Source organism: Grus americana, chromosome 4 (assembly GCF_028858705.1).
Source record: "Grus americana isolate bGruAme1 chromosome 4, bGruAme1.mat, whole genome shotgun sequence".
Lineage (NCBI taxonomy): Eukaryota > Metazoa > Chordata > Aves > Gruiformes > Gruidae > Grus > Grus americana.
The window spans coordinates 76823300-76841046 of record NC_072855.1 but is presented as its reverse complement, the minus strand read 5'-3'; the positions used below and the strand labels follow the sequence as shown (position 1 = coordinate 76841046).

The 17747-nt window shown below is 39.9% G+C and overlaps 1 protein-coding gene across 6 annotated transcripts in view; it reads right to left on the bottom strand.

Annotated features, from left to right (window-relative positions):
* Window positions 1–17747, bottom strand: part of TNIP3 (TNFAIP3 interacting protein 3) — an 82822-nt gene that overhangs the window by 37580 nt on the left and 27495 nt on the right. For 5 of the 6 annotated variants that reach the window (XM_054823820.1, XM_054823817.1, XM_054823816.1 and 2 more), the window contains 5 exons: window positions 15040–15175; window positions 6841–6927; window positions 5206–5295; window positions 4018–4083; window positions 2578–2709 (listed from right to left, as the gene is read on the bottom strand). In XM_054823820.1, coding sequence (XP_054679795.1) covers window positions 2578–2709; window positions 4018–4083; window positions 5206–5295; window positions 6841–6927; window positions 15040–15175 — 511 coding nt within the window. The remainder of the gene's footprint in view (window positions 1–2577; window positions 2710–4017; window positions 4084–5205; window positions 5296–6840; window positions 6928–15039; window positions 15176–17747) is intronic. The other variant, XM_054823818.1, reaches the window with a different exon arrangement.

Below are 17747 nucleotides of genomic sequence, written 5' to 3'. Positions count from 1 at the left end.
GTTAAGTGAGCCAGTGAAAAACACCCTTGAGAAACTGTTGCTTACACATGAGAAGCTTTATCTTCCTTTGTTCTAGGTTAGTTGGAACAATTAATTTTCTCCAAAACCAGGCAAAATTAGCAGGGCATCTCTGCCTTAAGTATAGGAACTCACCCAGAGAACTAGCTCAAGCTAGCATGTGCATGTATGTTTTCAGATACTGAAGAGAAACAAAACACAAAGATACACAGAGGCTTTTAGCTACGCTCTTCTCTTCACCTTTGCCATCCTTGTTTCCTACCTCCTAGCAGACATTCTCCTTCTTGGAGGCTAACAACTCTAAGAACGTAGCCATAACTAGAGATTTCCAGTTTGTTCAGGTTTTTGAACCATCTGAATTCTTACGTCTTATTGCTTCTTATTCAAATCTTAGGTGATATGGCACCTAGACTTTCCAGTGACCAGGTCTTTGATTACTGCCTATGGGTACATACTCATGCCCAGAGAGAACAACAACAACAAAAACTTCTATCTCCAAACCAGTCAGTTTTCCTCTGTTGATCATGAAGGACATGGGGACAGATAAAGTTCACAACATTATAATTCTGTGAGAACCATACCTCCAAGTGCATTAAAACAAAAAACTGAAAAAACAACAACAAAAAGAGAGAGAAAAAGATCTGTAAGACAGCAGCATATAATCTGCCTCAGGGTTGTTTGGTGCTGCTGGTTTTCCTAAATGGCTCAGCAGAGCACCCAGAGAACTGCCACTCTGAGTAAGCAAATGTAAAAGGTACTGTCAGGCTGCTGGACTCGATAAGCAAGTAGAGAACAAACGTCTTATTACTTTGCTCTGGCAATTGCCCTGTACAGCCCATCCCAGCTCCAAGGCTATAGGGGAGTAAGTAAAAAAGAAAGGGTTGTTATCTTTCAAGAAAATTAAAAAAAAATATATATACACACACATACATATATAAAACCAAATGCAAGTATGAAGAATGTTAGTTGCTGCAGGAAAAAAACCATAAAGCGCTAAAAAACTAATCTTGGTAGATCTATCAGCTTGAGCTTCTTCTGCATCTGCTGAACTTTAAAGCAACAAGCCTGCTCACATGCTTTCAGCTGAACATATCTTTATGCATTTTTCTGAATCATCCCCTGGCACTGCTTTTTCTTCATCCTGCCCTGTGGGCAGCATAGCGTAACTTGAGTTGGCACAGCTGCTGACATGGGTGTTACAATCCACGTTGCTCATTCAAAATTCTCTACTTTTAGCAGCTATCCCTGCAAAGGTGTAGATGTCCTGCATCCCTGCATGACATCCAAAAACTAAAGAAATTCAGAGTAAATAGAAGCACTTACTGGCTGAGTATATCATTTGTAAAGAAATTGCTATCTAAGGCTGAAGTTCCATGCATGTTAACCTGTCCCCATAAGAGATTTTTGGATTATATTGTTATTTAGTTCATTATTTATTTAAATATATTAAAAAAATCGGGAGACTGTACTACTCATCCTTACCTTTTCAACAAGGTAGGTAGGGCTATTTTTCACAGCTATCATATATTAAAGAGGAGGCAGTAAAAACCTTAATAATATGAACAGGAAAAGGGATTATGTTGCATTGAATCCACGCTCGGAGAAAACGCAGGCAGTGATTCAGCAAGTACACAATAACACAGTTTGCTTTAAAACACGTAAATAGTCCTATTGGTTGGAAATCAAGCACGTGCTTAGCTAAGACCATACCGTAATTGATAAGCAAGTAAGATGAATGTTTTGCTTATGAAGATAAAAGCTAAGGGCTTTGCATTTCTTTTCCTGCACCAGCTAACTTACATCTTATCTGAGCCTGGAGGTGATGTAATTGCCACTTGTTTTCAGGCACAAAGCTGCGTCTATACGTTGGGCACATAATATGCCAATCAGTCAGGTTGCTGGTTTTACTGTGGTGGAAATTCAGCTTAGGGATCTAACTTTGGATGTGAATGCCTACACAACAGCCAGTGCCTAAGGACTGCCTAACCACTTTCAGGGCAAGGTGAGCACCGCGCTAAAGCAGCTGATCAGCCCAGGCACTTTCAGCCTTAATAACTGCACTGACTACATCGCTAGTATTTACGGGGAGCTGAGATAGCTAGCCCATGTATAAAAGCCTATATTGTCAATATCAAAACGTGGATGTCTGGAGCTTCAATTATTTATTGCCAAGCACTTTGTGTAACATCTGTAATGAAGTTCCTATTTCATCTGAACACATTGTAGCATTTTTGTTCACACAGAAATTCACCCCAAACTGAACAGCGAGGAAGGAAATCTCTGCAGTATTCATATCCATCTGCTCTTTACATCCCCATGCACACTAATGCCGTGCTCTCTGCCAATTTCTATTGAAATGACTCTCTACATAGTTCTCTGATCAGACACAAGATCAGCCACTACCCTGGGTACAATGTTGAAGAGTATTCAAACACTACAATCTCACCTCACGGCTATGCGACAGCCCCACACCTTGCCACTCGCAAGAAGACAAAGAGGAAAGGCAAGACAGCATTCAATACCGAGCACAAATGGGGTAACAACAGTGCACCCTCCTACCGTTTCCGGCAACGGCCTCTCTCTGCCCAGGGCTCGCAACCTCTCATCTTCTGGATGTAGACGATGTCTCTCTCCCTCCAGCTCACTGACTCTCCTCTCTGACACGTCGAGTTTTGCTTTCATTTCTGCCAGCTGAAAAGCAAGTGACAGACCACGGTGGGCTGACTGGGGATCCTGAAAGGTACAGCACCTTGAAGGCACCTTCAAATCCTTTCAGTTCTCAGCAGATCTGCGTAAAGGAGTGGATCTGGTTGTGTGTAAAGTCCCCAGCAACTGACCTGCCCCTCCCCACCTCCAAGCTCCACTGCTCTGTCTCCAGTGGAGACTCTTAATGATCCTGGGCAAATTATCTGTCAGGCCTCACACTACTTTGCTGCCAAAGGACAGCTACCATTGGTCTGTCCCTCCAAATGAATTTTCCATTTTAATGGTTTTTTTGTTTTGGGTTTTTTTTAATTTTGCTATTTGGAGTCCCTGTGCAGTGGCACACATCCCAGTGATCTAGCCAGAGGCATAAAACAGTCCCATATTAAATGAGGAAGAGTCATTTAAATTCCTCTTATCTTTGGGGGAGAAAAAAAAATAATCAAAGAAATGATTCAGATCTCAGTAAAGCTTACTGGAAAATATTAGAGAGAAAATTTTCCTGATAAGCACACAAGGTCATTCTGCAAACTTCCTTTTCATAGAAGGAAACAGGAGATGAGAAGTATCAGTCAATGAACCAACTTGTTTTTTGGAACATCAGGCAAAATTGTAAGCAGCCAGCTTCACTAGGCAGCTGATTATAATGTCTGCAGCAAAGATGCCACACAGCCGCAAGCAAGGAATGAAAGTTATGCCAATGGGATCTTGTCAAAAAAGGAAATAAAAAGTATTCATTTACAATTTATTTTTTTAACGAAGAGCTTTTGTACAGAGCAGTTTCTCAAAAGCAAAAAAGCCTCTCTGCTTATAGAAGGCAGCATTCATGGAGAATTTATCTGAGAGCTCCCTCCTTATTGGGAGCCCCAGTGAGCTTCCAGGCTTCACAAGCCAGCCACAAGAGATGAGACAAGATGGGACATCATACAGTATGTGATGATGCAGATCAGTGGCTGGGCATACCATGCACTGCAGGCTAATTTTCAGTTAATTGTGCTCTGAAGCATGAGCGATTTTTATTACCTTGTGGAGGGCCTGAAGATCTCTGCTGCCATGTCGACCCTGGTCCCTACTATTTTAGAGATTCCCTGCTTCTCTGGTTACCTTGTCCTACTGAAGATTGTACACACATTAGCTTCACTTTTGTGTGATGAAGCTTTTTTAATTTGTGAGCTAAAGACAAAACATGATGCCTTTCCCTCTTAAGATATTTACTATAGCTATGGCTGGTTGGTACTTAAGCACAGACTTAGCAGGTGGCATGCATATTCCAATAGAAGTAGTCAACTTTGTTACCTGTTTTTCATAAAGCTGTTTCATACTTCTAAATTGATGATCCCATTGCTTGTTCACCTCCAGAAGCTGTAATTATCAGGAAGTCACAGTAAATAACCCTTATTTCAACATTGTCAATAAATAAAAAATAGACTGGCATTCTAATCCTCCAGCTATGAGTGTTCACAACCTCCTCATTATCTGGCCAGTTCATTTCAGAAAAAGCAAGTTTAAAGTTTGGTAAGCTTTACCGCCCACCTGCCAGACTGGTATTTCAGTTAAAGTACATAAATGTTCAGAAAGTAACATTCAAGAAACATGCAAATACACCATAAGCTACAGGTGAGTCATTTGCAACGCTGTACAAATCCCAAGCTGCAACTCCTAAATGGCCAAGGATTTTCTTGTTAGTTTGCTTTAAGTCCCACAAACATATTTCCAATTAGAAGGTCTCTGACTTCTAACAAATGAAGACTCCTATTGACTGCAGTTACTACTGGGTGCTAAACCTGCTTGCCTTTCTCAGTACCACTAAACCGAGCAAGATGGGAAGATTGGCTAACACGATGCATGTAAGTGGTAGGAATGAAGTCAGCATGCATGCATTTTTATTGGAGAAAGCCAAATAGGTCCCTCTGAAGCATTTTGCTTTGTAGGATACAGGGGAACTATTTAGGATGCTCAGCAAAATAACAGCTTCCAGTTTGCTACTACCTGTGACCAAGACAACACTGGCTACTGCTCACAGTGGTTCCTTGGCCTTAACAAAAGCGATCATTAAGAAAATTTGCCCTTTGTACCGTATAAATCTCTGCTCTTCTAGATTCATAGCCATGTTACAATAAGTCATCATTTGTTTTTAGGAACAGTTCTCCAAATATCACTCTGCCTAGCTTGGTAGAGAGAAGAAGGACTATAGGAACTAGTTTAAACATAGCTTTAAGCTTTAAGCTTGCACACTTCAGGCTATGAAGAAATTCAAATCAGAAAGTCTCCACATAGAAATTGTCTCAGGCAGGAGAGCGCAGGATGAGATCCCCACAGGAAAAACATAGGCCTTGCTGGACAGGTGGGTAAAACCAACTGCAGCATAAACACAGTGTAAGTGGTAACACATTCAGTGATTTCCTGCCCTAGGCATATTACTGATATTGTAATGTCTGTCTTAGAAGTTATATCTGTAAAGGTTAAGGGTAAACTTAAGATTACCTCTCGTCTCTGCCTTTCCAGTGAGAGGATCTGTTGTTCCAGAGGATTGGCTGATATTGTCTTCTTTTTGGTCAGTAATATGTGCCTTGACTGGAGAAAAGAAATGTTCAAAAATGAATGCTTTTGGCATCCTCTCTTCAAGTCAAGATTATCATATAAAACTCCCGTCCACTTTTCCATGTGCATGTAAAGAAACTGAAACAGTGACATTTTCTTACATTGCATTTGTATTTCAGTACCTTTACACCTGCTGACAACAGATTCTGAAGTGTACATCTGCTTTAACCCTTAGTCTGTGCTTTAATTGACGCATTATGCAAATGGCCACTAAAATAAACAAAATTATGTCTATTTGTACCCATCTGAGACACAGAACACAAAATAGGATTTTAATTATCTTACAGATGGTAATACAAACAAGTAGTTCAAGCCACAGAAGTTGAGCATAAGTTGAAGTGGGCATAAGTAATTCCCTTCATTTACAAGAACTAGAATAATTAGTAGTATTGCCCTTGGTAAGTGCTTGCAGGCCCAAGACAATAAACTTTGTCACAATGGGTTCAAAACAAGCAATACAGAAAACAAACAGGCCATTTGGAGAAATCAGGAAATCAGTCTGCAATTGTTCCAGTCTTTAAAGTGTGGAGTTTTGCCCATGCAGGACAACAACAGCTAAACCCTCATTTTTATAAATGACAATGCTGTATATCATAATTTCCAAGAAGTTTCTATGGATTGTCATGAAAACAACCACGTGATCTATTAGAGATATATCTCTCAAGAGAACTGTACTGGAAAAAAGATACATGCTCATAAAAATAAAACATACTATGTTCAGATATCTGGTCAGGGATTTTTTTTGCTCTCCCTAAATTCTGAACCAATCTATGAGAAACTAGAATAAAAGTGTGAGCACTTCTGAGGTCTTAAACACCCTGAAATAAATTTTTTTTCTTCAGCTAGAGAATTTAATGCCAAATACCAATGAAGATCAAACAATAGTTTTGTTGTGTCTTTTCACAAGCAAAAATCCTGACCACATATTTGCCCCATGGCCAGTCCTGCTGAGCTCTAATGTGGAGCACTTGAGTTCCATGTCAGAAAATACTTAATCCCTCTTCCTGTAGAAGTTCATCAACATGTTTAACTTAAAGCATCTGAAGCAATTACCTTGCAGTCAATGGAGATATTCATGTGTTGAACTGTTTTCAGAATCTAGGCCTGTTTGCATATTTGAGAGTCCTATTGAAGTGAATAGGACAACCCGCAAATCTAACAGCTATATATACACGCTTGGCACCACTTGGCCTGAATAGTGCTCACAGAAGTTGTTGGGTCACTAAAATGAACTACTTTCTACTGTTTGTATAACAAATTAAAATGACCAGATACTTTTAGGGGGGGGAAAAAACCCCACTAGGGAAGGTTTTCTTTCTAAGACTGCTGTATCCAAAAATATTTCTAACATTTCCTTCTACTCTTAAACAGCGTAAATCATTCAGACAAATCTACTGGAACACAAAAATAAGTTCATGATTGTCAATCTACAAAGTGACACGCATGATACCTGCACCAGCTCAAGCCATTCCTGTTGATCAGACAGCACTTCAGAGGACAGCCAAAAGAGTCACTTACTTCTAGTGGGTCTGCTGGGGCTTCCATGTCACTCACACCTGCCCACACGCATCCAGGACGGCCTTGAGCATTTGTTTCACTGCGGGTCTTTGGAAGAAGAAGAGCAATGGAACAGATATTTTACGTTGGCTAAAGGAGCAGGAGAATTGCATTAAGACCCAGAAGATCTGCAAGTGCTGCCTGTGGAAGCAGCCCAGGTTCAGAAATACGTGGTGGAATTCTGATTTTAACCTTTTCCTCCTTCCTGGCTGGGGCTTCCCAGAGGGTTGAAGCACACTGCCTATGACTAATATGCCGGGCAAGGCAGTACTCTACTTAGTGTGCATGTAAATAGCAATCAACTGGCCCTTTCATCCCAAGAGAGGAAGTTGCATGTATAAGGGAAGGAAGGGTATGTTTTTTCAGTAAATAAGATGACAGGGTTTTCTATCCTTGCTTCCAGTTGTAAAAAAGGACTTACATAAGTATGACAAGTATTAAGTGACACTAAGACAGTGTGAACTATCATGACAGAAAAATTAGTGAGTCATGCTCATAGAGGAGTAATAGCAAAGTCTGTTAACAGCTATGGGGAAGAGCACACCCACAGAAACCCCAAGATGTTTAGGGGAAAACCATAACTGGAAAATTGATTTACTTTGCCTGAAGAAAAGCTACACAAAGATGAAGAATGACAGGTATTGTTGTTATTCTCTTAAGGACATTGTATTCGCAGTTCTAGTACTTACCTTATCTAAGCATGGATCTAACTTCAAGCTACTCAAGTCTTCACTTGAATACTCAACGTACCCAACGCTTCAAACTTATGTCTTAGTTTCCCATTTGGAAAAAGAGGTTAACCTTACCAAGTTAAACTCACACGAAAGATTAACAAAGAAAAGGCTTCCACAGACCTCACATACAATGTCAGGGCAAAATAGAGAAGCGCAAAGTATTGCTGACTTCAGTCTTGGAATTCTGAATAATGATAAGTTTGAGAAAGAAGCATGAAAAAAAAATCATTTTCCTTATCGTGGAAAGATCCCTGGGTCTGAGGCTTTTTTAGTGGAGGCAGAGGTTGCGTATTTCCTTTCCAAGGAATGGAATGAAAGCTAGCCTGTGAAATTTGACATAAAATAATATAGTCTGCGGGAGTTCTTTCAATTTCCAAAAACAGATTTAGACAAAGTAAAGTAATCCTCTGAAATGCTGGAATTCAACAGCCACATTCCAGATCTGTGGTTCATAACATGTGACTAAGCAACTCCTCTTTTGCAAGATACAAAACACAACTTGGAAGAAACCTACTATTTTATACCATTTGCATATGAAATATATCCTCCCTACCCTGACGTTCTTTTTATTTTTTCCTGGTTTATAGACTGGCTGGAAAACTTATGGGATGTAAAGAGAGAAATCAAAAAACAAATGTTATCTTAATAAAGACATTTTAGATTCTACATAGGAGTCATCCTACCCATCAAAAAATATCCCTCCCAGGTACAGCATTGGTTTAAAGAAGGAAGAACTACTGGCTGATAACACAAGGGCAATTTCCACAATTGCATTTCCTGACATTTCTGTAGAGTTTAACATATTGTAAGAAATACAAGCCAGTAACTGTCAGGCAATGAAACCAAGTAAACCAAAGCAAGGTTGAGTGAAACAAGAAGGCCATGCTCCGGGACATGCGAGAAGGCCAACTTCTAAAATAAGTAAATATGCTCTGCTACCTGAGAGAATGTAGTAATAGTTAAACCATCAAATCCCCATAGTGGAGAAGGAAGAGGAAGCACCACACATTTAAGAAAGAGGTCGAGTATTATAACATTATTAAAAGTTAATGTCTATGTTCTTTGCAGAAGAAGCAATAACCCTATTATACACATAGGGAAACAGACCAACTGAATGCTAAAGTTCATCCAGATGTTAGTGCCAGATCAGAGAATGATGTTGTCCCCTTTCACCCATGATCTGTCCGTCTGTCACAGCTGCATTTGCAGCAATCATTTGCAGGCTGTTACTGCATAATTTTGTGCTCTGACTGTACTTAAGTTAGGGCACGTGAACAGTCAAGAGTCAGCTGCTGAAGGAGAGGGTACTGTAACTAGACACAAGTGACATGAGCAGCAATTATCTATCATCTTCTCACAATGTCCTGCTACCTTGCACTGGCCTGCTACAGTTCTATAGATTATAAACTCATGGAATCAGAGTCTGTCTCTGTCTACAAAGTACCAACACTGAGCATCTGATTCATAAAAATACAATCAGAAATCTTCCATGTTGCACGTCTGCTCTCAAGAGCAATGATACTCAAGCACAGACACCTTGCCTCACCCCAGCACTTCAAACTATTGAATCAAATATGCAGTTTTAAATGGCTTGGAAAATTCTAGTTGAAAACCAGACTGTAAATGCAGCTGCAAACCTAAAAAACTGTTTCCAGATCCAGGCAAACTTTCAAAGACCTGTTAAAGTTTTCCAGCCCGAAGAAACCAGACCAGTTAAAGATTCTGAAGGAAAATTTGTCCATGTGCTACACAGTCACAGGAAGCTCAGGAAGCTTCTGCAAAAATGACAGCTGAAGAGGGTGTCTGCAAAGCGTGAACAGGTCTGCACAGAACACCAGGAAAGTAAATTTTGGAGGAAAACATAGTTAGCAGTGTTGTCCAAAGGTAATACAGTATAAGTTTGCTAGGTGCTGCACTGTTTGGTAAATGTCTACAGAAAAGCAAAGATACCCAAGGAGAAACCAAGCGTGCCTGTTTTGCACAGGGGGAACGATGTCAGCCGTGCACTGTGCTGAGGGGACGTCCATTGGTGCTAATGAAGGCGAGTGCTCCCCAGGAGCTGCCTAAGCCACTCTTGCAGCCAGGGACTGAAATGGCACCTCAGACATGGGCAGTATCCCAACTACATACAGGCTGGACACTGCCATGCAAATCAGCACCATCTCTAACACTGCAGTAAAGGTCTTGAGGGGAAAATCTAGTGACACTCTTGTTACAGACAGCTAAAAATCAGATTTTACTGTGGTGAAATCATACCTACTTTAGTTGCTAATGTGCAAAATCAAGACTTGCTAAATGTGATGTAACGGAGTGATAAACTGGTCAGCAAGTTTTATAAATCCCAATCTAATACTTGCATGAACCTTAATTTCCCTAATTTAGTCTTTTCCTCTTTAAATGAACAAGTCAGTCTGTGTCATGGCATTTACTACTTACACTAAAAAAAAAAATCACAAGAAAACAGACTGAAGGAAATAATCTCTGGAGTGGAGAAATACAAACTTGGAAACCTCTTACAGTATAACTGCCTCTGACTTCTCCATAAACACATGTAAAACCACATCATAGTCTGCAGTGGTCAAAGTTGTGTTACTTTTTATAGCCTCCCTAAAATACACAGACATACAGACCTTCATCTAGCTGGCATCCATCACACATTTTAGAGCAAGAGCGTAACTAACTTACGTTCTCTTTCCATCCATTTCTGATCCCTTACTCCTCCTTCCCTTCTCTGATGTTCCTTCTACCCATCCCAAATGAGGAAAGAAAATGTCATTACTCCTACTGCTGGGCTGTGACATTAATTGTAGTACCAATCGCCACTGAATATAAACAAACTTTTCTTTACATTTGAGCATAGTTCGAGTAGACATGGAAAACAAAGGAGAGAAACAGCAGAGTCTGCTCTCCAGACAAGCAAATGAAGTTCAGTAGCTTAAGAAAATGAAATCAATACAACAAGAACAATCACTTTCTCTTTGGAGAGCTGGTGACACCTGGCTCCTCCTAGAAGAGTGGTTGATAATTTCTCTTCTAGGTGTATTATAAAAATTCTTCCTTAATGCCCACATGAGCCCTTCTGTTCTTGGCTTCCACTGCTCTATCTCTATTATCAAAACATGTTTAAACGTATTAAGAAAACATTATAGTGAGCAAACCTGCACATGAAAGTTTGACTAAGCATATGAAACCTTCTGTAATATCTGTGAATCATAATTTAAAACATTTAAATTCTCTTAAGCAGCATGAATTCTTAGTAAGACTTTTATCCAATTTTCTCCCACTCTTCACACTCCTTTTTTTCACCCTATTCATACTCATACTTAGCCTATGAAGCATTATCCTTGATGTTTATGATTTTTGTTCTGTGCTACAGGCAACGATAACAGAAGAGAATTGGCCATGTATTTTTCAAAACTCATCAGGCAGCTCTAATCACTATGGCAGATGATACCTGTTTTATCTTTCTTTTTTGTCCATAGCTGTCTTGTATTACTTTAAAGAGTGGGGTGAAAGGGGGAACATCCTCTCTTATGGCAATCAGTTTGAGCATGCTCAGAGAAGAAAGTTTCAGCTACTTTGGAGCGTGGCTGCCAAGAATGCCTGGCAGGGAGCTGGTAGCCAGAAGCTCCTGTAGAGACACTGCTGTGAGGAGCCGGAATAAGCCAGTCAGCTACCAGGCATGGAAAAAGCTTCCCAGGAAGCAAATGGGACCAGGCAGGATTTTCTGCCCCTCAGAAGCTCACTGAGTTAACTCACAAGTGGCAGCATACAACCCTGCCTGCAAGGACGAAATGGGTTGAACTGCTTTGAAGCCTTTTATTAATTTCTGTTCTATTTCTATGATATTCTGTAATTACTATTAGTAGCAGCTTTGAGTTCGGGGTGGTTTTTTTCCCTGTTTAAAAATGAGAATTATTTTAGTTTGTATTCTAGGAAAACTTGGTCCTTCTAAGTGTAAAAGCCTTTCAAGTCATCTTCAGGAAGCTTGCAATGGAAGAAAAATCAAAGCCTTGGAGCTATGGCCAACACTGAATCCTCTTACAAGCATCAGCATCACAAGAAGATAAAAGTTCTCATTTTCAGAGTGCTGGATCTTTATTCTGGGAAAGACATCTGTTACAGTATTACAAAATAGGTACTCACAAGCCGCTCATCACTTCTGAAAATTCTGTCTGTTCAGTAACTGCAGTGAAACCAAGAACCATTAAAATGCTTGATTCAAGAAAGTGAATCTTTCCTTGATGATGACAAAATGGTAAAATAGTCTTTTTTTTTTTTCTTCCTAGCTGATCAGCTGTCTGCTGTGAGGTTTGTTTTATGTATTGTACTGTTCAGCTGCAGAATTGTAGAAGCTAGATTTACTCTGAGATTACTTGGGTTAAAATTTCGTGACTTCTGGGGAGCCTTCTGTTTGCTTACATTTTGGTTGAGCTTTGCTTTTGGCTTTATTCCTAAAAGCTGCTGTTATGCTAGCAGTGCTTGCTATGATATCCATTGCAACTCCTTTTCCCAATCTGGTGCACGTGGTAAAAAAAAAATAAAAAAAATGAGAGATTATAGTTGAAGAACACAATCAGGTCTTAAACCAGAAGAAGAATCTACCTCTTCCTGTCTAAAACCGGTCCGCATGCTTCACCCAGAAAAGCATGCTAGAAAGGGATTTTCCCTTAAGTATGTCAGCCTCAACCTTTTCTGCTGTTCAGTTAGGTACTCAGTCTGACAGAAAAATATGTGCAGATGCAAATGTGTGCCTTAATATGTGAGAACCAGATAAAATTAGAGCAAGATGTGGTTTCAGAGTAAGTAAAACATACCACAGGCTTCTGTTTCAGGACTTCCTTCATCCACTGTTTTCCATCATCACCACTGAGACTAAACAGAAGGGCATGGCTACTCAAGTACCTAAGCATTCGCAAACTCAGGCCTCATGATTAAAATCCCAGTTCCGTGGAACAATAATTGGATGATAATTTGTAACTGTAGCAAACAGGCTATTTTGAGTTTTACAACACAGTAATTGCAAGTACAGATATCCCTATTTTTTTTTTTCTTCCTCAGTTCACACCCAAAACAGTTTAGGTGCTTGAAAGTTTATTGGTTTGTTGTTGGGGTTTTTTGTTACCAATTGATCTCATAAAATACACTATCTCTGTCAGCTTCACTTTATGTTGACACAGCACTAATTTAGTTGCTATTCTTCCCTTCTTATTTGATACTTTTATCTACCCTCACCTCCCCAGAAAACATCCTACTTGTATGTAAAATCTTGATGAAGCCCTAAACATACTGAAAACACTCTGCATGAGTACTTTTTAATAATATTTGTATTTTGATGCATAGTATTTAGTCTAGTTTATTCCAGTTGAAAGTACTACACACAAAGGAATCATAGGCTGAAGGATGTGCTGAGAATTAGATAATTCTGCAGACCTACATTTTCTCTCTGTCAAATATTTGCCTTTAAAACCACAGTAATATTATATATTTTTACGGAAAAAAATCCTGGTGAAAAAGGGAATTTGTTTAAAGACATTTCCAGATAACAGTCTCAAAAGTGATTTCAGCTCAGAAGGAAATGCCATTTATTGCATTTATACTCTTCACTCCAGAAAAAAAAGTTACAGAATAAAAAATACTTACTAGCTCTGCCAAATAACTTCTGGATGAATGACCAACACTATAGGGAAGGGTACACTTTTGTTTCATTATTAACTTTTTCCTAATTTTTAAATGTAGAATTTCCCTCTCATTTTAAGTCTAAATCAGTATTTCATTTCACAAACTGACATTTTCTGGGTTTTGTTTGGGGTTTTTAATACTATTTTATAAGCTTCATTACTGAAAGTATACTAGGTTTGTTAAAAATATTACCTCCTTTTCCAAAACACACAATCCATGTACTCCTAGCATCTTATACTGAGGTTGCTGGAGCTTATCATCACAACTGTCAAGATGTCACTCAAAGTCCAGCCAAGTGAAAAGCTGTTTGACTTAAAAGTATAAATAAAAAATAGCCAGTATATTTTTAGTGCAGAAATACCATAAACCTTCCTCCTTTAACCTATGAAAACCACACACGCACACCTTTCACAGGCAAACGAGTGCTATAAATGCAAAAGGCATAAAAGCACGGCAGATTAAATACTGCCATGGTATTCTGTGTGAAGTGCTGAAGCACCTCATGGAAACAGCTGAGGTGAGCACATCCTTTTTTTTTTCCTCCCCACACCCTCCAAATCCTTTCCCTACATCTCCTTCTGTTAGAGGGAGGTTAACATGGGGGACCAGGTGTTTCCACAGACTATTTGTGGCTTGCTGTTCTGCCTTGTAATTTCATAGCTCAATGCTACTTGATTCTGCACTGACTTCTGTTTCACCATGCTTATTCCTCCCCTGAGGCTGGGAATCCCCATTCCTCCCTGTGGCTTCTTTCTCTTCTTTCTCTGTTTCTAATCCCACTAGTCTGACCCTGGGGCACCTCCTTAGGCTCAGCTTCCTGCCCCAAGGTCATGAGTCATTTTGGAGATGGCGGTTTACATGTGAAAGGAGCTCTGTGTAATTTCAGATTTCATAGAAGAGAGTCATCTCTCCTTTACCTCCTCATCAATTTCCTGCACCACACCTCGGGGCGCAGCCTTCAGCGGTTTCCTTCCCCCTGCCCTCTAGTGGAGTCGCACAGACAGGTAAGTGTGTCATTCAGTGTGTCATTCCTTGCAGGTGGATGGCATTCATGGCTTAATCACCCCTCTCCTTCACACCTCTCACTCCTCCCTTTCCCAGTTTGCAGAAAACAGGAATTTCCTTTTTTTCTTCCTACTGCATGATAAAAAGCAGCCTGCTAATTCGGGGGGGAGGGGAAGGAGAAACCAAGAGGGAAACCTAGAACAAGTTTCTGTCATGCTTGTTAACCACTGCTTCACTGACAGCAAAGACGACCATCTTTGCAGGTGGCTTACAAGTTTCTGTTTGTAATATCAGAGAAGTGTGGGTTTGAATCATCATTTTTCTTCTTTTTTTCTTCCTATTTATCTAAAAGTCTTTCTGACACTCACAAGGATCTTTGTCCCCCACACCTCTGCTCATCCTCAGTTAAACCAGAACTACCAACAACCTAAAGAAATGTCAGTGCTCTCGGGGTATACAGTTTTGTGGATCTGTGTTACCCAAAAAGCACAGCTGGCTACAGAGGGTGGCACTTTGGAGAATCAGTGGGTTTAGTTGACCTTTTAAAACACTATAAAACATATCTTCCCACTCGGTCTTCCTCATACCAGAAAGTAGCTGTATCAGAAAAAAGACTGTAGCAAGTTCATTGCATCATTTCAGAAATTAAAAAGTTTCATGCATAATCAAGGCACCCAGGGAACACCCCCTGAATGTTCTTTCCTGGCAGATAAACACTGCAAAAGCAGACTGCGTTTACCTTAAGGGAACATGAAGTTCTCTGAGGGTTCGGACTCTCTTGGGCAATAGGACTGGGGTCCTCGCGTGTCTGGTAGGCATTACTCTTCTCTATCAGGTTCCTTATTTCAACATCAAGCTCTTTACTGTCGCACCTGCTTAGAAAGAAATAGCAATGTTAAACTTTACATCAAAACTTGAAGTGCAGAGAAGGCAAATTCGTCAGCTGTCTTCTGAATGTGACAATGCAGACAGCAGAGCTAGCCCTGCACTGAACTCCTGCTACCTTCCTCCCTGGTACGCAGAGAGCACTCGAGCAGTGTCACACGGGCAATCTCTAAGTGCTTTGTGGCAGAAATTAATTTTAAAGAGTGAAACAAGCAGTCTTTATGAATTTTACTACTTTGTGTCTACAAAATCCAAGTCAACCCTTTTGGGGATTGTATGAAGACTGTCATGTTCCCTCAGCCCCACCCACCCACCTGCAGTTTCAAAAATTTTACATTCAACTTTAACAAAAATGCAATCAAAATGGTTAAATTGGCTTTGAAATCCAAAACTAGGTGCTCAGCTCACAGTTTTTTTGATGGCACATTTTGTTTTCTGTAACACTTCATAACAGATACCTGCTTTTTCAATTTCTTTTCCCAGAAAGTTCCTTTTTAAAAACATTCATATCTTGTAAAAATTGCTCTGTTGTGAACACTAAAATGGTATTTTTTGGTAGGAAAATTCTTCTCTCTCATTCTTTCTGCTAAGGACGCACAGGACTTCTGTGCATTTAAGGGCTTGTTACAACTTTGCAGATCTAACTAGCAATTAGGGCTGATTCGCTTGATACACCATAATGGTGGAATATGACTTCCAGAGAATGGACAGTGGCATAATTAAAACAAACCCTAAAAGCCTTAGACCCAAGGCAAGTTTTCAAGAAATACTGATGTCTTTTGCAAGTTCAGACCTTCATTTCCTAATCAGCTTAAACCAACTCTAAAAATAAGCAATGCATGACCAGAAAGCAAACTGCAAGGCTCAAACATCTTACCAACCTGTTATAGCAAGATTACTTCTTGATTTAGGCAGAAATACTAAATTCTTTGTTTGAACTACCAGAAAAACTGAAAGTGGTAAGAATTTATCAGTTATTGCAGTTTAGACAGGCAATCCACAGGGATAGCACTGCAGGTTCTGAGGAAACTCTTGAAGGGCAATTGATAAAATTATCCGATAAACAAACCCATCTATCCTAATCATAAGAGTAAATAAGCATGGTGAATTTCATTCTGATAACAAAATAATTCATTTTATTCTTGATATTTACAATACAGATACTATAACAGAAATGTATTTTCATTAAGCATGAATGCAAAATCATTTACAAAGGTACTACAATAAAATACCAACAGTAGCAAATAAGGACAAGTAAAACTCAAGAGCTTTTTTTTTGACTTGCTGCCTAGTACTTGGATAAGCTGCAATTTCATGGCAGTTTCAGAGCTGCCATGAAGACAGCCTGCGCAAAAAAAAAAAAAAGCTCCATGGCAGAAACAAGATATTTGGATGCGTTTCAAGAGCTAGACCTATGGCATAGGAAAATAAGACTTTTACACAAGGAACCAAGACCAGGGTATTTTAGTGCTAAAGGTCCCGAAGCACTAGAAGACATCACATGATTTTTCTTCTCTGCAGAAAGATACTTCTTTGTACTAAGCTTTCGCTGCTTGGTTTTTTTGCCTTTTTTTTTTTAACCAATATAGGAACTAGAGTTCAAAGAAACAGAGTACTCAACTGAAGAGAGTATTGTCTTTTGTTAGACAACTTTAACTGGCCATAACTCCCTTTCAAAGCCATGATGATTATGAGAAAGACCTTCTCTATGCACATTTCCATGAACCTCCCACCTGTGCAGCAGGCTGCAGCTGCTCTGAATGCTCGTGGCAGTTTTCAAAGCCTCAGCTGTGTGTGGCTGGCAGGTGAGCCCCAGCAGCACTGGTACCATGTGGCAGCTCATGAAGAAAACTACAGAAGGAAGACAGCAAACCTTGCAAAAGAAATCCAGCCCTTTTCTGTCTCGCTAAATATTGCAAAATCCTGGATAGACCAGTGCAAGTGGCACTTTTTTAAGCAATTCTGTACTAAGGTTCCCGGACAATAAATTGTCAGGCAGCAGCATGACCAAGCACTCTGCTTATAGTCTTCATTTTTAATCAGCTATATAATGCAAAGTGTGCAACAAAAGTAGCAACATCCCTTTTCTCTCAAGTACACTGACCTGGAAAACAGCATTTTCAGCTCATTTGGACTCTCATGATTGACCGAGCCCAATTACTTTGCATAACAGAATTGGATGTATGCTGTGCAGAGCGCTTGCTGCTTTTGAAGATGCTCAGAAGAACTGAAAAGGCACAGCATGGAAGCAGTCACTCAAGGTGCAGTTTTAGGAAGAGTGCATGAAATTATATTTATATAGTAAGGGAGAAGTTATTGCTGCAGCCTCCTTAGAGCCCCCAGAAATGTGGCAAAAGGAAGGGAGAGGTTAAGTAAAGCTAGGTGAAAGGTTATTGAGCAGTATTGAGGGATTTCAGACAGAGCTACTAAAACCACAGGCCAATATTTGCAGACTGAGCTTTCATAACTTCAGGTTTTTTTACCTGCATTTAGGCAAACCAACCAAAGGTAGGCTAGTTGCTCTCCTCTTTCCTTGCTCCACATGCCTCCTGTGTGAGATCA